At 43.6% G+C, this 27,782-nt stretch overlaps 1 protein-coding gene and 1 long non-coding RNA gene across 6 annotated transcripts; one reads left to right on the top strand and one right to left on the bottom strand.

The window, feature by feature from the left end:
- Positions 1 to 41: 41 nt before the first annotated feature.
- LOC140583106 (uncharacterized) lies at positions 42 to 6,070 on the top strand. Its single transcript, XR_011985901.1, has 2 exons — positions 42 to 1,179; positions 1,216 to 6,070. It is a non-coding gene; the product is annotated as an uncharacterized lncRNA (long non-coding RNA).
- il15ra (interleukin 15 receptor subunit alpha) lies at positions 4,790 to 27,782 on the bottom strand. Of its 5 annotated transcripts, none has more exons than XM_023809019.2 (8): positions 27,652 to 27,782; positions 27,316 to 27,378; positions 14,769 to 14,972; positions 14,542 to 14,562; positions 11,235 to 11,699; positions 10,590 to 10,637; positions 8,911 to 8,983; positions 4,790 to 8,231 (listed from the first exon to the last, which is right to left on the bottom strand). In XM_023809019.2, the coding sequence occupies exons 3-8, from the start codon at positions 14,917 to 14,919 to the stop codon at positions 8,099 to 8,101; spliced, it is 891 nt and encodes a 296-aa protein (XP_023664787.2). In that variant the 5' UTR covers positions 14,920 to 14,972; positions 27,316 to 27,378; positions 27,652 to 27,782; the 3' UTR covers positions 4,790 to 8,098. The 5 variants fall into 5 exon arrangements, 4 of the variants coding, with proteins under 4 accessions (XP_023664787.2, XP_023664786.2, XP_023664785.2 ...); XR_002837907.2 differs by lacking the exon at positions 27,652 to 27,782 and adding an exon at positions 8,394 to 8,459 and having other exon boundaries at positions 8,058 to 8,231; positions 27,316 to 27,613; XM_023809018.2 differs by lacking the exon at positions 27,652 to 27,782 and having other exon boundaries at positions 4,790 to 8,228; positions 27,316 to 27,614.

Raw genomic sequence — 27,782 nt, 5'->3', positions numbered from 1 at the left:
TGAGGACAGTGTGCAGTAGGGATGAGCGAGTACAGCATTATCTGTATCTGTATCCGTATCTGTTAACCATATGAATTATCTGTATCTGTATCTGTACTCGGAATGGGCGGGGCCTAACCCGGAAGTGGGCGGGGTTTGACCTGGAAGTGGGTCGGGTTGTCTTTAAATGGGTGGGGCTTTAACCGGTATGTTATTTTAAGCATGCAATTGATATGGGTTGATCAGAAATTGTTATATTTATTGCTGATTAGAAAACTATTTACATGACAGCATCAGCATTGAGCTTCAGATCAGTGGTTTTGATCACGATAACAAACGAACTATATACAGAACAAGTTTTGCAACAATGAATACAACACATGCGGTTGCAATTATGAAGTAAAATGTAATGAACAAGAGTTTTCATCTCAACATAACTTTCTTTTTTTAACTTTTAATTTTTTTATGATCAGTGTGATTTCTTTTTTTTTGGTTCTTTTTTATTTTTTTTATTTCCACACCAGGTATGTGTGAGTGTGTGTGAGTGAGTGAGTGAGTAAGAGAGAGACAGAGAGAGAGAGAAAGAGAGAGGGGGGGGGGAGTGTGTGTGTGTGTGTGTGTTTGTGTGTGTAGCTTAATTTGTAATATTAATTATACCACAACTACCTTTATTTTTTTTTATAAAATACAGCAAGAAAGTGTCAGACACTCAGTGCGTGAAGTAAAAAAAAACTGGCTAGAGCCAGCTGACGGTTTAAAAAAGAAAAAAAAAACTCCGACAGGCAGAGACGCGAGTCGCATTCTACAAACAAACCTGAAGCTGAAGAAACCCTAAACGTTAACGGAAAAAAACCCGCGATCCTGAGTGACTGAGGGAGCGACAGAGAGAGAGAGAGCGCTGTTCTCTTCTCTTCTCAGTGTTCTGTGTGTGAGTGAGCAGAGCGGGACACAGCAACACAATAAATCTGTATGTGTGTAGGGGAGGGGCGCTGTGACTAGTCTATCACAGAACGCAGACACAGTCAGCTACCCAATGAGAATTTTTATTCAATCCGAGCACAGATGTACTTGTATTACTCGTATGATACTCGTACTCGTCAAAAGTGCTTTATCCGTACCGGATACTCGTTTCAGCCGAGTATCCGGCTCAACTCTAGTGTGCAGGCAGCAGGGAGATGGCAGGATGAGGACAGTGAGCAGGCAGCAGGGAGATGGCAGGATCAGGACAGTGAGCAGGACCAAGAGGTGAGTTAGAAATTAGGCTGAACTTTAAGATCTACTGTATCATCAAGACAGATATTAGCCTAATAGGCAAATATGTATTTCTGAAGGCTGTTGGAGCTGGGGGGACTGAGAGGGCAGGAATAACACCAGGCTGCTGGACCAGACCAGGCTGTTTGTAACTGTATAGGCTTATTACTTTTACTAATATACTGGGAGTTATCAAATCCAAATTCTTTTGGATAGGGATAAGGATAATGAGATCTTCTGTATTGATTCTCATTGTGTCGCATGTCCAGACCATGACCGTGTGTTGCATACATGTTAGTAAACACCCCTAGCGCATCTTGCACTCTTAACATTGATTCCGGTGGCGACTATTCATATTGACGAGGTAGCGGACCATAATGGTCATAGAAGTGTTATGAAGGCAGTACCCCCCAATTATGGAGGGGTAATTCACACTCTGAGGAAGACAATGTAGATCAGGGTTCTTCAACTGTGGACCTCGATTCCAAATCCAGGCCGTGTTTTCAGTTCTCCCAGGTAGTTGTTTAATAATTACTGATTCTGATTGGTCAGAGGCTTCACACCTGACTGACAGGTAAAGGAAGGCTGGAAAACCAGCAGTGCTCGGACCGGGAGGACCGTGAGTTGAATAACCCTGATGTAGATCATAGAACAGTGGGAAGCATAAGGGCTGTGAGGCCCCTTATAGGGACACTCCGATGCTCCTGTTGGTGGTGAAAGGAGCACAGACACAGTATGTGCCGTGGGCAGGACAGGATCTGGAGGGACTGCTTCTCAGACTCCCAGTTCTGGCAAAAGGGTCCGAAAACTGGATAAAAGCATTTGAGGAGGAAACTATGGGACAGCTCCTGGCGATGGGGGGCATAAAGGCGGTTCTGGCTCGTTTCCTCATACAACCCCCCGCGCTTGCTTCGTTCTCAAGGCACGGGATATCTGTTAGTACCTAGGGTAGAAAGAGCTACGGCAGGCTGCAGAGCTTTCTCCTATAGAGCTCCTCAGCTGTGGAATGGTCTTCCACCAGATGTGCGGGTTTCAGGCTCACTCTCAATATTCAAGTCTAGACTAAAAACACACCTGTTTAGTTTAGCTTATAGGGACACTAGTTCTAGCTCTAGCTAGCTTCTCACTCCCAGTTAGACCTATAGTGTGAGGTGTAGAGCTGGGTGGGGATCGGTGCCATTGGCTTTGGATAAACTGAATTGACAGTGCTGTCACTCTAGCTTCACAATCGCTTGTGGGATTGGAGTGCTGACATTTCAGGGACTCCCCATGCCTGCATTCCCACCTGCCTCTCCCTCCTACTTATGCTGCCATAGCCATATCTGCCGGAGCATTGCACTTCATATTGCACTCATCTAACTGTTAGCACTGCCTATAGTCTCCCCTACTTTGACTAATTGCATATTTTATTTCCCCTACTTCTCCTGGGGGGTGCTGCCTGGAGACCTCAATCTATCAAGATGTCCAACACACCCTGCAACATGTGACGTCGCCACTACCAATGACGTCCGTGCATCCAGCTCGCCGTTCTGCCTGTGTCATCTTCCATGTATGACCCGCTCCCTGCCTTCTGGCTGCCTGGCGATTGGAGGGAGCGTTGGCACCGGCTTGCCATCTCCCCCCGTTTGTGTCTCAAAATTTACTGTATCTGACTCTCCCTGCCGGCCCCTGGAGGATGGGCTCCCCCTTTGAGTCTGGTCCCTCCCAAGGTTTCTTCCTTCTAGGGAGTTTTTCCTTGCCACTGTTGCCTATGGCTTACTCACTGGGGGCTTTGGGTGAGGATGCTGTAAAGCGCTTTGAGGCGATGTAATGTTGTGATAATGCGCTATACAAAAATAAATTTGTTGTTGTTGTGTCCTGGGGGCAGACAGAATGGAGAGAGTGCTGCGAAGCAGCGGCCTGACAGTGACGACAGGGGCTCCTGTGAATGACGCATGTCACTTTGACGGTTACCGTGCTAATCTCTGCGAACAGCTGTGACTCATGTTTCCTCCACGGCTGAGCGTGGTTGAAATGAAGGTGGAGCCCGTAAAGGAGGGGGAGAGCCCAGCTGCCGATCTGCAAGCTCCAGAGAAGCAGCAGCGCACTGAGACAGAGCAGGACCTGCAGAACTCGGTGTTGAGAGATCTGTCCCAGAGGGCACTGCAGGACACGCTTCCTAAGCCAGTGAGAGGCAGGCTAAGGCAAGTGGGGGGGCTCGTTACTATGCCTGAGGAGCAGCTGATCCATGCTATTGACTTGTACAGAGAGGAGGAGGACTCTGCTAAAGAGCGTCAGAGGGAGCTGATGAAGAAACTGAATCACCGCCAAAAACAAAAAGGTCCAGGCACCAGTGGTCTTTCCAGACTCAAGCCCCCGGGGGCAGCCTGTGGACAGCCAACCGTCTCCAGTCGCTGGAGCTGCCCAGGACACTGAATGGCCTCCGGTCCAAAATTGGAACAGAGTGGGTAGATACAATGGATGGGGGTTTCCTCAGAGGGCATCCATTTACCCACAAATCTGATGATCCCAGACTCTGGAGAGACTGGGGAACAGGCCGCTTCAGCTGGTGTGCTGGAGCTGTGATCAGCCTGGACGCACCTGTCCAACCTGCATGTACCAAAATCTTGTTTAGTAGAAGTTCAGATAGGGAACAAAATTGTAAATATGCCCATACTAAGATCAGAGCATATCCCAGTGACTTTTTTAGGCAGATATGCTTCATGTCAGCTGCAGACAGACATAAAATATACAGAGGGGGAGTAGAGGTGCTCAGTGGACAATACAGCCTTCTGCGACAAAATTTGTTGCCCAATAGGGGGCAGTATAGCTTATCCGGATTAGAAAATGTTGCTGGAAAGGTTTGGGACATCCTAGAACAGTGGGGAGCATTTATACAGGAACAATATAGCAATAGGATAAATTGGAAACAGGACAAACATAGTTGTTTGTTGCGATAGGAGATTTCAGTGATTCTGGAGCGCAGGAAGAGTGGGATCAGCTGATAGATTCGCTACCTGGCCGAGAGAAAGATAGGATGCGCATGACAGCAGATGGGACAATCTTAGGCCCTGAGAGAGTAGCCATTCAGATACGGAGGACGGGAATAGTGGGAGAACATACCAGACGTGGAACCCCACATAGCAGTAGCTTTTAATCAGCCCACGGTGGATTTGGGAGACATGACGGGGCGAGCAAAGCAGGTGGTTTGGGTGCCGGCAGAACGCGAAGGAGTGCAGGCAGCGGCAGGAGAGCAGTTGGTAAGGAGTCAGTGGAGTGCAGAGAGTGTAGGAGATTTCAGAGGTTTGTGGCTGTGGAGCATGATAAGAGTGTAGTGTAGGGCTGCATGATATTGGGGGAAAAAATCACATTGCAATATTTATTCTTTCTGCGATATATATTGAGATATTGGGATTTTAAAAAAATCTAATTAGTTCAATAGCTCTATTGCAGGGGTATTCAACTAAAATTTAAAGAGGTCCTGTTAGAGAAAATTTCTTGAAGGTAGCAAACCTCCAGAACATCATTGTGACGTGCGGGCTTGCGAGGCGAGCGGAGAAGCAGGCGAGCAAAGCCGTGATACGTAGAAATTGGAGTTTATTCCGGGGACTACAAAAAACACAACGTAACAACAACACTACAATGACGGATTTGGGAAACAAAGGCAGACGTGGACTAATATACACAAGACAGACTAACTTAAACTAGCGACAGGTGAATACAATCAGGAATTAACACGAGGTAACGACCCCCTCGTTACCTCGTGGCACACACGAGGATCGGACGAGCCGGGCGTCACAATCATAATGTCTAACTATTTAGTGTGATGTATATTTAAGTAGCCTATCAGTTGTATCAACATTGCATGTAATCAGTACCTGACTGTCAAATCAAGTTAATTCAGTACAATTCAGTTCGAGATGTCTGCATATATATGTAACAGTTCTTACCTTGTAGTCTTCTTTTGTATTTAACCGTGTAAATACACTTTTGACTTAGCTTATTTTAGGTTTGTATGATTTCCTGCGCGAGTCTGGAATCGGGTAACACTTACTGTTCCACAGTTAACAGGCAAATATGCAAGAATTAAGTAGCAACAAAGGAGTAGTGCTTCATGAACACCTAAATTAGTACTATTAATTACTAAGGAGTTATGCTTAATTACTCTGACTCAATAGGTAATAGTGAACTAATTATTATAGTAGGGTCTCATTGGGAATTATCTACTAACTATGGATTATTTCTAATAACTACTAGTTCATTACTCGTCAAATGAACAGTGCTTTTTTGGACTAACTGGGACGTATATGCTACAGTTCGCAATGGTTTTTGGCATTTTTTTCCTGGAAAAGTAAAAACAAATGAAACCATTAGTTTATCTTCTCTAAAATCTTGTCTTTAAAAAATATAAATACGTTTGGAATACTTTGTGTATATGTCACTTCAGTCCACTGCCCCTTTGTTACTGGTGATATCTGAAACTTATTTGGTTAAAAATGAGCCCCGCAATTTCCAATTTATGACTTTGTGCATTTAATTTCTAGTGATGGAAATATATCTTTTTATATATATATATGCGTCTAATTGATCAATCGACATATTTATCAGTTATGCATGATCATAAGTCGGTCAAGTTGTGTGTCATATTAAAGTCACAGCAAAAAAACAGAGATTAAATTCATATGGAGAAATCAGGGGCATATATTCTGTGCAGTATTGGATATAGCAGCATCCTGGCCAGTTACAGTTCAGCAATGAGTGTTTTTTTATGTCAGATCAGAACAGATATTACATTTCAGATTGCATACATACATGCATACAACTTTGACTTGTGTTGTGAATAAAATGGTGAAATTAACAACCCTGTTTAAATATTGTTTACTTGTTCATGATATTCTGTCATGGACATAATGAGTCATATCTCCTTATTTGTGTACTACTGTATGTGTTTTGGAATTGTTTTATCCTATAAATGTTGGGTGCTGTCTTGCTCTTGAAGGTATGATTTATGTTCTATGCCTTAGAAGCAGTTGGCATTAATAGTTTTGTGTTGTGTGTTGTAGCTGCTGTAAGACAAAATTCCTTAACTAGGAGTGCAACGGACCAGGAGGCAGAGAAAAACATTCAAAGATGGCTTCAGTTGGCACCTGACAGGGATGGAGGAATGAAGGAACATGCAAAAAGGGCAAATGACACTTAATTACATTTTTTGCAATGTATTTACTTGTTTTGTATTGGGATTTTTTGTGTGTGTTTTTGACCACCCAAATTTCACATTTTATTAACCAGTTTTACAGGGCCATGTTCTTAGATATTTTGTATGTTGTAAAGTGCTTTAAATGCCTCATCTGTCTGTTGAAGTTACAAAGTAAAGTGTAATTAAATATAAATCAGTAGTTTGTTGAAAAGCATTTATATGTTGTTTATAGTAAAAGTAAAAATAAACTTTATTGATATCAATTGGGGCAGCTTCTGGGTCCAGACCCTGAATGTGGTCCGCCTGTTAGTGACCGCTGCTCTATTGGTATAATTAATCATTCTAGAAAGATTGAGCTGATTTTGACCAAATATAATGGCAATGATCACTTAATCAGTACTAAACAGAGCATGAGCATTAAACTAAGGAAGCTTATTGCATATGGGAGTTAACATGAGTGACAAAATAGCGCTGGGTTAAATGGTTAGCGCTGGGATCGAGAATGTTTGTGATTGGTGGTTCGTTCTGTGATCGACATGTTTGTTAGCTGCCGGTGCAAAGCTGCGTGTCGGCTCTGTGTCCAAAAACCTTCAAAATTAACCTAAATTATGTTACAGACTTTTGTGGATTGTTAAAGAATAAGAACAGCATGACATTTGTTCGTTTAGCAAAAAACACCAAAAGCGTTGTCCACGCTCCTTAATTTAATTTGCGTTACTTAACTTCGCACGTCCTGCTATGTGACTATTGCACGTGTGTACATCGCGATGACGATGCTGAAACGATATATCGTTCAGCCCTACTGTAGCGTGAAGGGAAATAAAGTGCAGAGGAATGCTGGTAAGAGAAGCGCTGGAGGGGCGTGGCTTGCCCGTAATATGGAAGTTGGCCTGGTGACATCAGCTAACCCAGGAATAAGGGAGACAATAGAAGGGTTACTGCAGGTTGAGGGTGGTGGTCCTTATCAGCAGTACCTGCGACACCTCCCTCATCATACCATTCTGAACTGCTTCTCCCCAGCAGTCTTAGATCCTCCTCTTCTGACTGTCTCCTCACCCCCCCCCCCCTTTCAAATTCCATGGCTACGGTGACCGCGCATTTTCCCGTTTAGCTCCCCGACTTTTGAACTCCCTCCCCAGTGACAGTCGTCTATCAGTCTCAGTCTCTGTGAAACACAAGATAAAAATAATTTCGTTTGCTCAAGCCCATGACATTCCTTATCTGTAATGTGCTGTGTTGCTTTGTTATCTGTTTACTTTATTCTATGTAAGCGTCTTTGAGATTCTGAAAAGCATGATATAAATAAAATGTATTATTATTAGTAGTAGTAGTATTACATTTATATAAATAAAAAGCAACTCCTGCATTTTGTAATAACCTCCACAATATGTAATAATTTATTACAAAACGCAAGTGCTATTACATAATGAAGTGGAAAATTTGTTACATTGTGTCGAGTTATTACATAATGCAGTATTCTTGTCCCAATGTTTTCTCCTTTGGGTGTTAAACCTGTTTCTATTAGCCATTATAGCTCTGTGTTAAGGGAGAATATTTTTAAAATGGTGTACTGTGTAGTTGGGGTCGTAATAGAATTCATGACTAAATGTTATGTGCAGGAAATGAAACTGGCTGAGTGATATTCCACAGGACCCATTGTTAACTTATTTATTTAGAAAAAAAAATTGAACATTAATTGTTGACTTCATTGAAAGAAGCTGTTTCTCTGTTTGGCTGATTTTCATCTTCCGACTGGTTCACCTGGGTCAAATTCATGAGTACCAGCATCTCCGGCATGATAACCTGCTCAATTACTCTCGTGCTGCTGAAAACAATACATAAACATAGAGGCGTAGAATTAAATAAGGATTTAACATTACATGAGGTTAGCTCTGGCCAGCAATTTATGAAACTGTCACATAGTTAAAGCCTTACGCACACCTTTTATCTGTTGTCATGCCTAATGAAGAATTCATTGCCAAGTTACCTGTAAATATAATCTCATCTTTCAGTGGCTGTAATGCAATACATTGAGTCCCAGCATATTTATGACCTGGAATAATTGTTAAAGATGCAGTTAAAATGAATACAACTGCAAAACTGTAAGAACTACCAAGGCTGTTGACATGTTTTTGAAATGGACTTCAGTAGCAGATACTATACGGGTTATGAGTATCGACTTGAAGGTTTCTAGTTCAGGAGGGGTGCCACTTAAATATTGAGTGAGGAACTGGTAAAGGTCCTGTGAAATATACAGATCTTCAACAGGGTGATTCTTTGTTCTAGAATATCAGGCTGAATCAGCTTTTTATTAAGCTGGATTCGTGTGAGAATCTGTGCACTTTCACCAATGTACAGTTTCAAATGAGTTCAGAACTTTTAGGGGGGCATGTTACACGAATATCACACAATTTCACACTATTTTAGTCAAGCAGGTCGCACTGTAAGGTAACTAGAACAAATGGACATCGGCTAGGATGATTCAAAGAAAACCGCTATCTTACCGTCTCCATCTCCACAGCAGGAGCACCACGGCTACGAGCACAATCACTGCAATCGCTCCACTGCCGATGAAGGCTGCAGAGAATCAGGTGGCAACAGCACATGCAATCAGAGCAAGAAGCATCAAGAAAGTTTCATTGTCATCATATTTTGTGGGAAGATGGTGGCACAGGAGATAGTGCTACCGTTTGGCAACTGGAGGGTTGCAGGTTCGAGCTCTGGTTCCTCCTGTCCCCATCAAACTGTCCTTGAGCAAGACACTGAACCCCAAATTGCTCCCGGTGTGCAGGTTGGTGCCTTGCATGGCAGCCTCTGCCACCAGCATGTGTGTGTATGGGTGAATGTGAGGCATAAATTGTAAAGCGCTTTGAGTACTCGTAAGAGTAAAAAAGCACTATATAAATGCAGTCCATTTACCATTTACGAAATTTCTGTAACATCTCTTCTTTTGCGACTGACACCTCAAAAAGAAGCACGGACTGCAAACATTCACTCTCCTTAATTTACAGGTTTCTATAATCCATTTAGGTATTTCTACCTACATTCGGACCAATTTTGTCCACATGTTCTGGCTAATTATCATATATGTGTTCTTGTGGCCTTTTGCAAATAGTATGTGAGCCACATGTTGTATAACCCTCTTCTCCTCTCTTGTCTCCCTCACACCATCCACGATTCTTTTCAAAGGTAAAGCGCAGGTTAATTTGTTTTATGTATTTTTACTTTATATTTTGTATTAATAATTTTTATATGAATATTTTTGATTTGTGGAACGGATCATATGAGTTTCCACTATTTCTAATGGGAAAATTCGCTTTGATATACGAGTGCTTTGGATTACAACCATGTTTCCGGAACGAATTATGCTCGTAAACCAAGGTACCACTGTACAATGAACAATTCTGCCCATCGGCTTCAGGGGGCGCTATGCTGGACCACATTTAGCCAGCGGTTCATTCCACTACGATGTGCTAAAAAATGCTACTGAATAGCAGCATCTTTCCTGTGTGACATATTGTAGGGCCGATCCCATATGCTATTTAGCTGGCTAATGAAGTCATGACCCAAGGCAGCCTTGTAAACTTAAGGACTACAACTTTTGTCACCTTTTATAACTAAAGCTGAAATTTTCATGCATTACACTGCGTTCTCCTCCAGTGCATTATTTTTTTCGCTTTATCACTGTTTTCAGTTTTCCATCCAATGCAAAATGCAGCTTAATAGGAACATGCAGATTGATACTAAAACAATGATTCTTTCGAATGTTTTCATTTTCAATTCTAATGTAAAAATATTGATTTTTTCATCTGCTAATTTAGATGTTCATATTAATATTGGGGGCAGGACATGAACTACTAATGGGCAGGGCCCTCTTAAGGGGAGAGAAAGGGGACAATCGGGGAATGGAACAATCGATCTGTCAGCAAAACTTATTATAATTGTTAATGTAATTGTTCCGGCTGGGTCAGCGCTAAATGTCAGTATCGGCAATACCAACCTTGACTCAGATCCAAAAGAAAATCACTTTCGTTTCACACAAAGCAGGTTTGTACCATTTTATTTTATCTAAATTTTAGGCGGTGCTGCCACCGATTCTCCGCGATGACACATGACCTTCTGAGATCAGGGGCAAATCATTTTTTTAATAAATGAATTATAACAACACACTATTACTACTTACTAGATTGCACAGCAGTACTTGGTGAAGTCTTCTGTGGATTGTTGGGTCCTAGAGAAGGAAAAACTCTATCAGCCACCGTATGCCTTTCCAGTCACATGCTCAGTCACACACTGCCCCACAAATAGATTTCAGATTGCTGGATGCAAAATCCAGACTGCTATGCATTACATGCTGGACCCACACATGGAACTACTATAGAGGACTGAGGTGGAGTCTAATATAGCATGAGTGCTTGGCTAATTGCCATTAGTATAATATGAGTAAATCCATGCCAGTCACTTCTACTCACTAGCTGGATATTTGAAGCTGAAACTTTATGGTTGGGTTATGAATAAAGTTTAGATTTTCACCCACCAGTAGATACATTATGAATTAAAAACAGTGGGCAAACAACAATTATCCAGTTCATTCTATTGTGATAAAGTATATTCTGTCTCTCTGGATTTGAGCCCAGTGTAGGGGAACTGTAAGAAACTCTGGATGATAAACCTATTCTTCTTTGCAATTTCCCTTCTGTCTTTTGAGAAGAATGCCCTCATTTTGGCACATGCACCAAGCAGGAATGAATCAGTTCCCAGCGAGTCAGGCACCACACAGCCCTCTCTTAGGTGTATATGCAGACAGGAAATGGGACTCATCTGTTACCGCTTCTGCTTCCCGGGGTATCGGATGGCCTTCTTGGTCCAAGGGAGGGTTCTGGGTTGTGAAGCTTCACATTTGTAGTCACATCGGTGAAGGGCGTCTGTGGGCGGTCATAAGTTTTTGTTGTCTTTGATGGGAGGGGACTGATGCTGGATTGTGATATGGTGGACTTCCAGTTCATTATAGGGATCATGCTGGGTGCTGTTGTCGTTGTTGGCGCTGTTTTCGGGGCTGTTGTGGTTGTCCGTGCTGTGGTGGTTGTTGTGGGTGTCGTGGTTGTCCGTGCTGTGGTGGTTGTTGTGGGTGTCGTGGTTGTCCGTGCTGTGGTGGTTGTTGTGGGTGTCGTGGTTGTTGGTGCTGTTGTGGTTGTTAGTGTTGTTTTGGAGGCTGTGGTTGGTGGTGTGGTTATTGGTGCTATTGAAGTGACTGGTACTGTTGTGGGGCCTGCTGTTGCTCTTGTGGTTCTTGCTGTTCACAACATAAAGCAAGAGTAAATGTCAAATGGACATTACAGTAGCCACATGAAATTCAAATATCAATGCATCCCAGTATCACTGTACTTATACAACATTCCACCAGCTACTAAATTTTTTTGTAACAGTACTGATTTCTGCTACAAAGACCATGATCCTTAATTCTTCTATATGATGTAAATCTCATTTAAAACACCTAAGCAGCTAAGGTTCTGATGACCACTGCTGTGCCATAACATCTTCTCTTTTCATGCAATTGTTTCTGCCAGAATCCTTCTGCTGTGCTCAAAAACAGACCTAATTGATAAAGAAATACTGTAGCTTCTTTTCCCTACATATCATCAGTTGTTGATGATAAAGAAAGATTTCACGTTAGATAAAAGTAAATAACCGTTAGTAAAACAGTGGGGAATCACGATGCAGTTTTTTGATAATGATCACTTTTTGACCATGTGAGGGGGACAGGCTTTCTTATTCTGTGAAATGTGAGATGCCAACACCTCTCCAGCACAAGCCATCATATCAAACAGGGAGAAGAGAAACTGACTCTCATGCAAGCTACTAGAGCTGCATGATTCTGGGTGGAGATCACAATTTTCTCTCACAATTTTTGATTGATGCATGACTATAGTAGACTAACCAATCAGTACACAGTAAGTACTCAGTGCTTAAGTGAAATCCAGGTGGCTCAGTGGGCTAAGCCTGTGTACCTGTAATTACAAAGTTGCTGGTTCAAACCCAGCCTCAGCATGGGTTTGAGGCTGTTTATAATTGTGTATCTGTCCTTGAGCAAGGCTCTTAACCCCCAGCTTTCTGGGTGCCCCAACAGGTGGCTGCCCTTCACAGACAGCTTACTCTACAAAGAGCAAGTTGAGGGAGGCGTAAAAACAATTTCCCCACAGGGATCAATAAAGTATCAATTATAGCATCACGGTTGTTGGGTTTAGCATACGTAATAGCATTGCGGCTGTAGGGTTTAGCATACGTCATAGCCTCACAGTTGTTGGGTTTAGCATACATCATAGTGTCGCGGTTATTGGGTTTAGCATACGTAATATCATTGCGGTTGTTGGGTTTTGGGATAACCTTTAGGTCAGCTGTTCAATTCCAAGTGTGAGAACTTTTCAGCCAATCAGACCTCTAATTAGTAATCTAATAAAGGTGTTGCAGGGAAAACCCACCATCCCTTTCTGGATAAGATTGCCCACCCCTAGTTTAAACCATTCATTTTATACCTTTTTAGCAACAAAATGTGATTAAAAAATCCACGGAACTAAGAATAAGATGGGTGATGCGTGTACTAGCCGTGTACTTTATCACCTAAGACAGCTGAAGAAGTTTCGGGTTTCTTCAGCGATTCTTATGACTTTTTACTCCGGCGCTGTGGAAAATGTCCTGAGCCAGAACATCACATCCTGGAATGGAAACAGCTGTATTCAGGACATTAAGGGACTACAGAGAGTGATTCGGGCAGCAGAGCGCTGCACCAGATCTTCTCTACCGTCTCTGCCGGACATTTATAGCAGGAGATGCCAGAGCAGAGCAACCAGGATCATCAGAAACTCGTCTCATCCCAGTAACTCTCTGTCTGAGCTGCTGAAATCAGGCAGACGCTTTAGGAGGATTACGGCAAGAACAGAGAGACTCAGGAGGAGCTTCTATCCTCACGCCGTAAGACTCCTTAATCAGGACATGACACCACTACACCCTTAATATACACAACCCATGTAAATCATTCCCAATTGTCACCATTCTGCTGGTTTTAACAATCTGTAACTACATTTCCATCCACTTTTGCTGATTATATTTATACTTATGTCATCTGCACTTTAAATACAAAGCTCTGTCATCATAATTATGCACATGTACAGTTTTTTAACCTTAAGATTATTTCCTATATTAGTACTTCTGTATTTCTTTATATTATGTATGTACAAGGTATTGTAACTTTTTAGTTTATTTTAAGATTTTTAACTTGACTTATTCTTAATTCTGTTTTTGATTTGATTTGCAGTCTAAGGCTCATTCAGGGTACATTTCACTACATGTTGTACTTGTATAACCATGTATCATTAGAAATCCTTAAACCTCGCCTGTGTTTTATTGTAACACCCGTTTTCCTGTCCCCTCTTTCTGTAATGCAGTCCTGTCATTTGTTGATGCGGCTAAGAGAGCAAAACCCTGCCAGAGAAAAACCAGCACAGACCAGCATGGCCAGATCAGCAAAAGACTACTAGATCCAGAATGCAAGGAGGACCTATTGTATCATTACATCTGTACAGTTATCCTCTGCCTATCTCCAATATGTCTAATTGTGGGCACAATTTTCTTCATAATTTTTTCTTATTTATTTCTATGTTTTGGTTTTTTCTCTATTGCTGTTTATCTTCAGGCTGCTGTAACAAATAAATTTCCCCAGTGTGGGATCAATAAAGCCTCATCTCATCTCATCTTATCTTATGATTTCCATGCTGGTCTATGCTGGTTTGGTGCTGGTTAGTGCTTGGTGTTGGTGTAGCTGGACGTGAAACTAGTCCATGCAGGCCGTGCTGGTAACCAGCTATGCTGGTCTATGCTGGATTCTTCAGCAGGATGGGGAGCGCTTGGTTTGATGCAGCGGATCTCCCCACCAACGCAAACATGGCAGAATCGTTGTCATGTGTGGATATGATCGCATAGAGGAATGAATACTAAAAAAACGATTAATCGTGCAGCCCTAGATGCCGCAGTGTGACAGCTGAGAGCAGCAGGGCATCAAACCTCATCAGGTACAGTGTGAGCAAGTGCTACACTGGACCAGGCACCTCCTACTGGTCACACGGAGTATGTCGGCTTACCGTGTTCCATCTTTGGAGAACCTGCACATGGAAAAGAGAAAAATATGCATCAGGTAATGTACCCTCACTTTTTCAAGACCAAACTGCATACAACCATTTCAGTGCTTTTTTTAGGATTCAGCCATGCAGTCACAGTGGTGTGGTATCCAGGCCTCAAACTAGCAAATTACAGCGTGCTTTAAAGAACAGAGGCGACATTGGTTTGTACTCAATGGAGCAGCCCTTACGTATGCAGATGAGCGCTTTGGACCCGTCGACGTTGTACCACTGCAGTAAGTTGTTATTCTTCTTGCACCAGATCAGGCTGGATGTGCCAGCCTTCCTCAGGTAGCCATCAATGCACTTGTAGCGGTACTGGCTGTTCTCCTTGTGGACCATTGCTGAGCCATTCGGGATGGTGTGTTCCTTTGGCGGGGGGTCCGAGCACGTGTCTGCAGAAGCCAGGTAGAGACAGCACATAGGATCCACTCACTTCCCTGTTAGTCGCCTGCTCTCTCTTCCTCTACTGCTCTTGCCCTTAGTTGTTTCACCACCACAAATCCAGTAGGGGGAGGCACTGAGCCTGTCCTCGGGGGCATCAGGCCAGAGATGGCAACACCCCGATTTACAGACACCAGCTTCCGTAACTGTGTGTCTTTGGACTGCAGAAGCAAAAGTGCACACATGCATGTGGGGAAAGCATTCATGCACCCAAAAGTGGACAAGATAGACCCTCACCCTCCAGCAGGGGGCGTGTAAAGTAACAGCCCCACCTACGAGCCCCTCTGTTGCCCCACACCCGTTCCTCTGATCATTCTACTCCTCACTGAAATTTAAAACCACTTAAAAATGTGGGGAATGTGAACTCATTAGAAGACTAAAAACACAACATCATGTTTTCCCTTATTAGTCACAATCACAAACAGGTGTGGACGTGTTCACTTGCACAATACAGTTTTGTGTCCCAAGTTACAAACAACATTAATGTACCCCCATTGGTACAAAAATGTTCCTCAGAGTCCATTTCTGTACCTTAAGTTAGACTAAAAGGTACATTTAGCTACAGCTAGGGGACGATTGCTAGACTCTTGAAGGTACAGCCCCAGTGACATGTAATAATAATAATAATAATGATAATAATAGATTTTATTTGTGACGCACTTTACATTTAAAATAAATCTCAAAGTGCCACAAAATAAGTCATCATAAGAAAAGTGAAAAAACACCTATTAAAACAACAATTAAAGCAAGCAAGTAGATCAATAATTGAGAAACCTGTAGCCTGCAAAATTAATAAAAATCCATAAGTTCTATTAAAAAGAAATGTCTTAAGTCCTTTTTTGAAATGTTCAATAGTTTGTGGTGGCCTCATATGGGGGGGGTGTTCCATGGTGGAGGGGCGACAGAACAGGAGGCCCGATCACCCATGGTGCTGAGTTTGGTCCTGGGAAGTAGGAGATCATTTGCATTTGTAGATTGTCAAGACCGTGTTGAGGTTAGGGGGGTAAGTAGTTCTTTTAGGCAAAAGGGGGCATTTCCATGGATGCATTGTTGAGTGATAAAGGAAACCTTGTATTCGATCCTTGCAGAAATGGGAAGCCAGTACAGTGACTGAAGAATAGGTGTAATGTGTTCATATTTTCGAACTCTCATCAGAATCCTTGCTGCATTGTTTTGTATGTATTGGAGTCTTTGAAGATGTTTGTTGGGCATTCCAATGAGAAGTGCACTGCAGTAGGCGAGTCTGGAAGAGATAAGGGCGTGAACCAGTTTTACAGCATCTGGCAAGGTGAGAGTAGGATGGAGTTTTGCAATAGTTCTGAGGTGGTGGAATGAAGTCTTGCAGAGATGTTTAACATGAGCTTCAAAAGTGAGTTGAGGATCAAATCTAACACCAAGGCTGATGACTGACAAGGCGAGGGGAATGTCGTGACCGGAGACTGTCATGCTGGGTATGGAGGCTGACTGAAGCTGATGCGGGGAACCAACCAAGATTGCTTCAGTTTTAGAGCAGTTTAACTGGAGAAAATTTTGTTTCATCCACATACTGATCTCATCAAGACAGATGCTGAGTTTCGATGGCATTGATGGTGATGGTGAAGATGATGCTGCAGAGGAGTATTTATCAGTTTTCATGTAAAGCTGTGTGCCATCAGCATAACAGTGAAATGAAATTCCATAGCGACTAATGATTTGGGCAAGAGGGAGCATGTATAAAGTGAAATGGATGGGGCCGAGAACTGACCCCTGGGGGACTCCACAGGCCACAGTGTGCGTCCGGGACCTTGCTTTTCCAAGGGAAATGTACTCTGTTCTGTCTGTAAGATGGGATTGAAACCAAGACCAGGCGGTGTCAGATAGTTCAATGGTGTGATGTAACCGACTGAGGAGTATATCACGGTCAATGGTGTCGAACGCAGCAGATAAATCAAGGAGAACGAGCAGAGAAGGTGAGCCAGCATCAGCCGTCATCAGCAAGTCATTTGTGACTCTAATCAAAGCTGTTTCTGTGCTATGGGCAGGGCGAAAACCGGACTGAAAATTTTCAAAGAGGTTGTTGTATTTGAGGTGATCCTGAATATAGATGGCAACTACTTTCTCCAGTACTTTAGAGACCTTGACGAGAACCACGGCAGTATTGAACATGGCGGCTCGCAGCTGATTACAAACATTTCACTCATCAGTTCTTTCTTCACCAACTCATCTCTAGACAGCTTTAAAGGCAATAAAAATACAGTTCAGTTGTATCTGTAAGAACTTTAGCATCTGTAAATCACCAGACTCAAGCCTCTTGTCATTTTTATGGAAGAACAAACCATCACGATTAAGCTTGAAAACTCTGCAAAAAGCCAAAGGTAATGGTGGTCTAGAAGTACCAAGTTTCTATCACTACTTCTTAGCCAACAGTCTGCAGTATATATCAAATTGGATCAAATCAAGCCCGGTAGATAGTCCATGGCTGGACTTAAAACAGGCAATCTGCGGAGAAGGAAAATTGTCTGATCTGCCTTTTATAAGTCCTACAATAAAGCGTTATAAGTGTTTTAAAAGCCTTAGTATGAACACCTCATTAACAGCCTGGTGGGAATTTTTAAAAATAACTAGGTCTCCACTTATCCCCTACAAACTAACACCCATTTGGAACAATCCAGATATTTGCTGAAAAAAGATAACATTAAACTTTCCCTTATGGCATGATAAAGGGATTAGTAAATGTTAGATACATGTTATTCAAAACAAGAAATTTATTTCATTCGACGAACTAGTCTCAAAATACGGAATTAGCAACAGTAAATTTCTTGAGTACCAGCAACTGAAGTCCATTATTTAGGCAAGGTTCAATCTTAAAAAGTTTAACTTAGAAATACCTCCATGGCTGCTAGATTTTTTAACTCTCTCTAGCCCCAAATTATTGTCAAAAATGTATAAGTTATTGTCAAAAATGGATGACTCAATTTCCCTCCCAACCTCAAAATGGGAGCAAGATCTATCCATCGATCCAGATCAAAACTTTTGCAAACAAATATGTTTAAACACCTTCAAAAACCCCAACTTACAGCTTATACAATATAAAACTCTCCATAGAATTCATTATACAGGACAAAGGATGTTCCAAATGGGCCTTATCCACTCAAACCTATGCACCCACTGCTCAGGTGACTTTGTGGAGAACTACATGCATGCCATATGGTACTGCACAACAGTTCAGAAGTTCTGGCAAAAGATATGTGAAGATTTATCAATTTGGTTTAATTGCTATATCCCAACCTTACCTACATTGTGCATTTAAGGTGATGCAAGTGTATTAGATATGGAAGAAAATAAAGTGCACATGATCTTTACTGCCTTAGGCATTGCAAAGAAAACTATCTTCATGAACTGGAAATCAAGAAATAATTTATGTGTTACTCAGTATAGAAATTTAATTCTAGGCCACATAAGTCTGGAGAGAATGTCTGATTCCCTCCAAAAAAATCAATTGGGCGAATTGGATTCTCTCTCGTCCACTCTGACCAATTCCATTATGTAGGGGGGATGGCCAGCTGTGGTCTTGTCTCCTCGAGATTCTGGCGGGTGACGGGGTTGGGCCCCAGGCTATGGGCGGCTAGTGGCTTCTTGGAGCTGGGGGGCTGTGGCTGCTGTCTTGTGATGTCTGGGTGTCTGCCCTGGCTGGTGGTGGTGGGGGGGGGCTTGGGCGGGTGCTGCCTGGCAGTCATGAGGCGTGGGGTCTGGGGTGCTGGTGGCCGGGGCTTGGCCGTTTCCTCGGTTGGTGCCTTCCTGCGCGGGGGTGGCCTGTGCTCCCTCCGGGGCACCGCCGGGGGGGGGTGGGCCGGTCCAGCCCGGACTGGTCTGCCACTTTTTGTCGTCGAATGAGTGGGTGACTGAGTGCAGGCTGCCCTTCGGGGTGGGGGTGGCTAACTCTTAGCGGCGGCACTGCTCCGGGGTGTTTGGGGGCCCTGGGTCCGCTACTTCCCATGCAACGGTGGGGGGCTGGGGTCCTGGGGCCCTGGCCCTGGCCCGTGCGGGAGCGGCCGTCACCCTCGCGGGGTCGGCTGCCTGTTGCCTCTGGTTCTCTGGGGCTCGTGCCCTTTTGGCTGCGGGGGCTGCGCCTGGGACCTCCCTCCTCCTCCTACTGGGGTGGGGGCGCGGCTGTCGTGGGGACGTGGGGCCTTGGCTCTTCCGTGCTCTTGGGGGGCTGCGGACGCCTTGGGTCTCCTGGGCCTGTCTCCGCCGACCTCTGGCTCTTGTGGGGTGTGGTTGCGGCCCCCCACCCTCGCTATCAAGTACATTCCATGGAGAAATCCACACGCACCCAACACACGCACACGTGTTCACACACCTCCCCCACACAGATGAACACACATGCAAATACAGTTACACGCTCCCTTCCAAGCACATGCTGCAATTCTGTATGTCTGTATATCTGTTTTACTTTCTTTATTTCTGGTTGTGTCTTTGTATTTGTCCATTTTTGGTTGTATTTCAAATGTGTTTTTTTTTTTGTTATGTGCTGTTTACGTTACTCCTGTCTTTCTTAGCCTCTCTCTCCCACTGTTGTCTCCCCCTTTGTTTTTTTTTTTTTGTTCTTTTCTTTCCTTCTTTTTAATCTCTCTCCCTACCCCTTTTCTCCACTCATTTTCCTCCTAATCTACCACTTCCTTCCGGGCTGCTCGGCAACTGCAATATTTTACATGTGTTAAAAATTAAATACAATAAACAAATAAAACGAAATTGACCAACATGAAGGGCCTATACAGAGTTTATAGAGCCCCTCATGGTAAAGCAAATATGTCTGACACAGCAGTGCACTCAGACCATTATTCTGCTTGCGAAAGCTGCCAGACAACACACAAAAAAAAGAAAGGAAAAAAAAAGAGAAAAGAGAGGAATGGAAGGTTGGAGATAGGCCTATAGTTGGCAAAAACCTCTGGATCAGGAGTGGGTTTTTTGAGAAGTGGTCGGATTATAGCGGCTTTTAAAGCAGATGGAATGTATCCAGCCTGGAGGGATTGGTTAATGACTGTGATGATCAAAGGAGTGATGGCAGAGACGTTTGCTTTCACCAAAGCTGTAGGAAAGGGATCCAGAGCACAGGTGGAGGGTTGCATCTTCCTAATAATTTCATCAACCTAATTGTACCCTCAAAGGTACAAATCGGTATGTTTTTTGATAGTGTGATTCCTCTGTCGCGCTGTCCGTTTCCCTCTTGAAAACGTGTCTTTTTTCAGGGCCTGATGAAAATATTGTTCCATTTCTACCTTCCGTTTTCACTGCTGCTGTGTTTGGCTCCTCCAGTTTCCTTTTCCTTTGGCTCTGGTTAAGGTTCCTAGTTACGCATTCAGCCTTGTTTAAGGGCCAAACAGTTTAATTACTCTGCCAATTCTGGGCTTTGAACTAGCATCCACAGAATAACCCACTGAGCCACACATCTACCTGGAAAAGGCATGAGAGTTTTCAGAGCAAAGTGAGGCAAGTAACATCTTGAAAGAGGCCAAAATCCCGGTACCAGAACTTCGGGTGCATCAGGTGCAAAAACTGTAAAATGATTTATTGCGTTATGGGAACAAAGACAAACTGCACTGGCAAAAAGGGAAAGCGGTAGAGCGCTGGAGTCTGCCGACAGATGTGAGCACTTACAGAGGTCCCGGGCAGTTATTTTGGTATTTATGGCAGGAAGCTTGTTTGACAAATGTTTAAATCTAAGATGTGATCTAAGAGCACAAAACCTTGAGCAATGAATAAAGTTATATAGTCTATAGACTCATCTTTCATGCTTTTTCATGCATACGAACATGTTAACCATTTACAGTCAAGCAAGTTCAGGGTTCCTTTCACCAGAGTGATGCATGACAACTGTGGCACGAGCTACGCACTGTCACAGACTTCAAAAGCAAATCCACCGTGGCTTCGAGCGCCGACTCTGCCTTTGCTGACGAACTCATCGTGTTCTACGCCCGCTTCGAGGCTAATCATGCTAGCGCTGGCTACTCGGCTAACGCTAGCCACAGCCTGCTGGCGAAGCACAGTGACATCATCAGCTTAGCAGAGCGTGATGTGCGGAGGGCACTGCAGCGGCTTAACACCAGGAAAGCGTCGGGGCCGGACGGCATCTCCGGGTGCCTGCTATGCAGCTGCGCCGAGCAACTGACCGGAGTCTTAACCTCCATCATCAACGAGTCTCTGGTTCAGTCTGTGGTCCCCACCTGCTTTAAAAGATCCACAATTGTACCGGTACCTAAGAACAGTAATCCCTTGTACCTGAATAACTTCCGGCCAGTTGCACTAACGTCAGTGGTCATGAAGGTTTTCGAGAGAGTCATTAAAGACTTCATGATATCCTCCATCCTGAGCTCTACAGACCCTCTCCAGTTCGCCTACCGCTCCAACAGATCTACAGAGGACGCCATCTCCCACATTCGGCACACCACCCTCAGCCACGTGGACAAGAAGCAAGGCAACTATGTGAGACTGTAGTTCATTGACTACAGTTCTGCGTTTAACACAATAGTTCCCCACAGACTGTACACCAAGCTGAGGGAACTGGACTGAACAACCGCCTGTGTGCCTGGGTCCTCAACTTCCTCACAGGCAGACCACAGGTGGTGAGAGTAGGTGGCTGTGTCTCCAACACCAACACACTCAACACAGGAACTCCTCAAGGATGCATGTTCAGCCCTCTCCTCTACACACTCTACAGTAGAGACTGTGTGGCCACACACAGCTCCAACTCCATCATCAAGTTCACTGACGACACAGAAATGCTGGGTCTCATCTCCAACGACGATGAGACAGCCTACAAGGAGGAGGTGGATAACCTGACATCGTGGTGCCAGAACTGCCTCCAACTTCACGTCAGCAAGACCAAGGAGCTGGTGGTGGACTTCAGGAGGAGTAAGGAGCACTCCTACTCCCCCCTCTACATCGACGGGACTACAGTGGAGACAGTGTGCAGCTTCAAATATCTAGGTGTTCGCATCACTGAGGACCTGACATGGACACAACACACCCAAGCCCAGTCCAGCAAGGTGAGGCAGCATCTTTACCACCTAAGACAGCTGAAGAAATTTCAGGTTTCTTCAGCGATTCTTAGGACTTTTTACTCCGGCGCTGTGGAAAATGTCCTGAGCCAGAACATCACATCCTGGAATGGAAACAGCTGTATTCAGGACATTAAGGGACTACAGAGAGTGATTCGGGCAGCAGAGCGCTGCACCAGATCTTCTCTACCATCTCGCACCAGGAGATGCCAGAGCAGAGCAACCAGGATCATCAGAAACTCGTCTCATCCCAGTAACTCTCTGTCTGAGCTGCTGAAATCAGGCAGACGCTTTAGGAGGATTACGGCAAGAACAGAGAGACTCAGGAGGAGCTTCTATCCTCACGCCGTAAGACTCCTTAATCAGGACATGACACCACTACACCCTTAATATACACAACCCATGTAAATCATTCCCAACTGTCACCATTCTGCTGGTTTTAACAATCTGTAACTACATTTCCATCCACTTTTGCTGATTATATTTATACTTATGTCATCTGCACTTTAAATACAAAGCTCTGTCATCATAATTATGCACATGTACAGTTTTTTAACCTTAAGATTATTTCCTATATTAGTACTTCTGTATTTCTCTATATTATGTATACATTTTTAGTTATTGTAACATTTTAGTGTATTGTAAGAGTGAGAAATGATTATTGCTCATTTTTTAATTGTTACATTTATTAAGATTTTGGTTATGGCAATATATTAGACTATATAAAAAATGCGAATACTTTTGTATGTTGAATTCAGACTTCCACTCTACGGAGGCAATGCTGAAGAAGCAGGGAATGACTTCTATGTTTCAAATAATTTATTACATTCCATAGGAGCATTTTAACAAAGCAACATTAAAGTAAGCCTTATGGTTAAGATCTATGGAATCAGATTTTTGCCAATATTATCAAGCAAAACTTTTTTGACATTAAGCAAAGACAAGGCTTCGAGAAGAAAAAACTAACTGAAGCAAAAGAAATGTCATCTCAAAAGTAAAATGTATAACTTGCAAACACGATTGGTCTTTTGATAATGTTTTCCTTTGTTTACGCTGCCACCTTTTTCGCTTGCGCTGCTTGACTTTGTGGTTACGCTGCCAACTTTTACGCTTGCGCTCCCTGACTTCTTGCTTACAATTCTGACACAAACTTGGATTATATATACAGTGGTACCTCGGTTCTCAAACTTAATCCGTTCCGGACACCGGATCGAATCCATAAGAAATAATGGAAAACCAATTAATTGGTTCCCGGCCCCCCAAAATTACACCTAAATATGCTTCTTTTTTTAGCATTTAAACACAAGATGAACAGGATAAAAAAGAAGAGCATAGTGAGTTCGAGAACCGAGGTACCACTGTATATCGGGATAATTATTGATACCGTTTGTGTCACGATCTGTGTCTACGATGTTGTTTATCGTGCTGTACCCTGCCCTGTTGTTTTGTGGAATAAAACCCCTATATCTGACTTCACGGCTTCGCGGCCTTCGTGCCCGCCGGGCGATCATAATAGTTTGGTATGGGAAAATGATCATAATAAAATATTTTGCCATATCGCCCAGCCCTACACACTGTTACGATCCCCGGTCTAGGGTTGGGGATCGCCAGAAAGGTAGAGGAGAGGGGAAGACGGGACAAGCAGGGAACGGGAACACAGGAAACAAAGGGAACTTTTTTATATTTATTCACAGACACGGTTACAAACACGAGGTGCAACAAACTTCGGGAGTGACCGACGCCAAAATAACAACCAAAACAGCTAACGAACACGTCCCAAACTAAGCTAACTCTAAAGGTAATGAAAACAAGAGAAAACAAAATGACAAAGACCAAGTAACTCCCTAACCAAAACAACAGTAAACACCACGTTCGCAAAAACAAGGCAGTCACTCCTTACGCACCTAACAGACACACTGTACAGAAAACACACAGGCCGAAACACAGTATCCAAAAGGGCGAGGCAAAGAGAGTATTCAGGAGCTAAGCAAGAGTTCAAACCAGAAGACAAACAAACCGAAGGCAAAGGTACCAATAGGGCAAAGCAGAAAGTCAGAAACCGGGAAACCAAAATAGTCATGGACAGTAAGAATCAGCCAATAACAATCCAAACACAAATCCAAAAAATGAGCAGAGCTCCCGAGTTAACTCGCTGTCCGGCTTTTCTGCTCAGGAACCAGGAAGTGACGCGCGGCGCATTGGAGGAGCCGTGGGCGGGGTCTGGTCAGCAAGGCGGAGCCAAGATGCAGCCGGCGAATGACGACGAGAGAGGGAGGCCCGGAGCGGAGTCGAAGGAGTGGCGGAGGAATGGGCGAGGGGGCAGACTTCCGAAGAACCCGTAGGCTTCCCCTGGAAACTTACGGCACATAACAACACACACACAACTACTACTACTACTACTACTAATTAGAACTAGCAGTCCTTATACAGTACCTAATTAACGTTAGCAAATTAGCTAATGGTAATTATAATTAATTATACTACGGGACCGTTGAATGCTTGAATCTGATTGGCTGACGAACGTTCTGAGGTGTGCAATTATTTTCAGGGAAACGCACGGCGAACGTAGTTCCAGGCAGCTCTCTTGACCGTATTACAGTTCCATATCACTTCGCATAGTTAACTTTAATAACGGAAATTAGCATACAGTACCTATACAGCACACAGGACTAACAAAAACAACAACGTGACAGACGATTTTCCGAAAGTAAATTTTAATATTTACGGTGAATATGAAACTTTCAACAACTGGGCTGCAGCAGTATTAGACAGTCCAGATGAAAAACAACATAAACGGAAGCGGACATCAAAGGCAGCCGGCAACAACAAAAGACATAAAACGATCAGCGAAGAACAGCTAGACATACTCGAGGGAGAAAAACACGAAGAAAACACCAAAAAAACAACAGCTAATGACGTTTTGGAACTAGCAAAAGTGTCGTTGGATGAGATGCGGAAGAAATAATCCTACTCACAATAGCGATTTAAGTAGAAAAACCGGACGAATCCCTTGAAATATATCATCTGATCGATGTCTTGAGGTGTGGCAACCGTAGTATAAGCGGAATAATTGACTCCGGACCGTTGAATTATTAGAAAAATAATGCACACCCGAGGTGTAACGGCCACTCCGCTTCGCGTCGTGGCCGCATCACCACCTCGGGTGTGCATTATTTTTCTAATAATTCAACGGCCCGTCGTCAATTATTCCTTACGTAAATGCTAAATTACATAGCAACGCTTATCTTCACTTTCCCTGAAAAAACCCGCCCACGCGAGAAGTTTGTGTCAGTATTGTAAGCAAAAAGTCAGGGAGCGCAAGCGAGAACACTGGTCAAACTCTTACACTGCTACACTGGTCTGGGGGCCACTCAGCGGGCAGGTTAACCGCCTCCATCCCACCATGCTACCACTCCCTAGTCAGAGGGCCTTCTGTAAGGCTGTTAACACACCCCCCTCCCCTCCCCCCAGAAGCCAGGGGCCCCATGGTAGGGGCCCTTGTAATCAGATGGCCCTCTAAAGGTACACTACACCCTCCTCCCTAGGGCCTCCTAGTAGGGCCCTCATAATCAGAGGGCCCTCTAAAAACCCCCAAAGCCCCCATCCTCCCTAGGACCCCCTGGTAGCCAGAAGCCAGGACCATAATAGGAGGGCCTAAGAGGGCCTTCTAAAAGTAGGCTCCCATGCACCCATTTCCCTTTAAAGTTCCTATAGCAGGGCCGGGGGCCCCCTGAAAGCACCGACCCCCCCCCCCACCACCACCACTACCAGCACCACCACCACAACCACCACAATTCAAGGGCCCTTGGCAGCCAAACGCCCTCCCTCCATGTTTCCATCAGAGGCCCTATAGGGTCAGGGGCCCTTGTAGGCAGAGGATCAAAGAATGTAGGCCCCCTAAAATAGACAAACGAAAATACATTGTTGATAAGCGTTGCAAATTGTTTTGGGCTAGGGGCCCCATGGGTCCCCTGCACCCCAAGGGCCCCTGGGCAGCGGCCCCGCTGGCCCGGTCCGTAATCGGTCCCTGGCTGCATCATCATAAATAGAAACTGTGATCCTGGAATAATTTCATAATTGTGGTGTACAGCTCAGCTCCCAAATAGGGGTATACTTATTAACATGGCTAGCAGTAGATTCTGTGACCCAAGTCAGGCTACTGAACAAGCAATAATGTACCATTCATTTTCAGGCAGAACAATGTGCTGAGTGGGTCATCAAAAAGAAAATATGGTTTCTTAGGGATTATTTTGGCAGAGAGGAAAACCACACTGGCAAAATCATCCCCCCTTCCCCCTCACATTCTTTATTAAAAACCAGTGTTAATTAAAATAAAATCAAGAACTGGGACTAGTCGAGAGCAGTGCATACTAAAGTATCTGTCGGATAAGTATTTGTTGGATTAACTTATTTTTTTCTTAATATCACGTTATATGTTGTAAGTCTAACAGCAACTGTTTACGAATAAAAAACTAACCATATACGGATGCCACGTCACAATTCTGGTCCCAATCGATAACCCCCTCCCAAAAAAAATGTCGTTATGCAACCTACGCCCTTGAACCTGGGTAAATACGTTTTCGCGTTCAACTGAAAGTGAAGGTACCTGATGATTATTACTGTACCCATTTCCCAGTAATCATTTCTCTGTGCGTGTATTTAATGGTTATTTTGTACTGTACGCAGTGTTTTCGCAAAAGCGAAAAAACAACAGATAAATACACTGCAGGTAATTATAATATATCGTTATAATATTTAATCGCTAACATACTTAGAGCATAATTAAGCTGGCTGCAGCCCAAACCCCATTTGATCTTTGATCTCAATGCCTCAAACGTGTCCACAAACTAACATAAATCACAGACGCACACCAATCCACAAAGAGAGAAATCCAGCAGCATTATATGGTACACTCATAATTACCAAATTAATTACTTGGCGTCCGGTTCAGGAAACCGCAGTTCAGGCTGACTGATGCGGGAAGCTATCACGCAAACAGCAAGTTGATCAACGCGGCAGATTTAAGCCCAAGCGACATTTTATGCTTGTTGCCACTGATCCGCAGAATCACGTTTAACATACCCCTCGCACTGCATATCCTAATTTGTTGTTTTGTAAGGGGCATTCGTTTCGTTTCACGCAACATTAATAAGAGACCAAGGTTTTACCAGAATCAATGATTAAGAGACCTGTGCTATGTGGAAATAGCCGGTTTCACTCAACATGCGGAAAGAGCGTTTTAAAATAAATCACGAACCTTTTGCGCTGACAAAGACGTAATTCCGATGCAAAGAAGCGCCGACGGAGAGTAGAAGAAAAACTGAAAGATGATAAGCATGGCAAGTCATCATAAAAACGCATTCCAGTGAAATCCCACAAAAAACACACCATGAAACTTCACATTCCTGAAGCGATGTTAGTAATAAAGGAAATTCTTGGATGTCCCTTAATTTGGTGGTTCTGTTAATTCATTTCGGTGCTTTCTGCGCAGTAGCTGTTTTCCTTGCTTAAGACACTTTCACTTTCGTTCCTAAACACGTTTGGAGCTGTTAGTTATGTTCTAATGTGAGGAAGAAATAGAATTAAACATTACCAGGGTTGTATGTCTTTGTGACACGAGTGCAAAAAACCGAATCTGAATTTGTCAAGCTGTTTTATTACGCAATTTTTTAAAGAACAGCAAACCCACAAACAACAATAACAAAACAGATCGTAAAGGTTTTG

This window comes from Paramormyrops kingsleyae, chromosome 1 (genome assembly GCF_048594095.1).
Source record: "Paramormyrops kingsleyae isolate MSU_618 chromosome 1, PKINGS_0.4, whole genome shotgun sequence".
Classification (NCBI taxonomy): domain Eukaryota; kingdom Metazoa; phylum Chordata; class Actinopteri; order Osteoglossiformes; family Mormyridae; genus Paramormyrops; species Paramormyrops kingsleyae.
The sequence above is the reverse complement of the archived record's forward strand: the minus strand, read 5'-3'. Positions and strand labels throughout refer to the sequence as shown.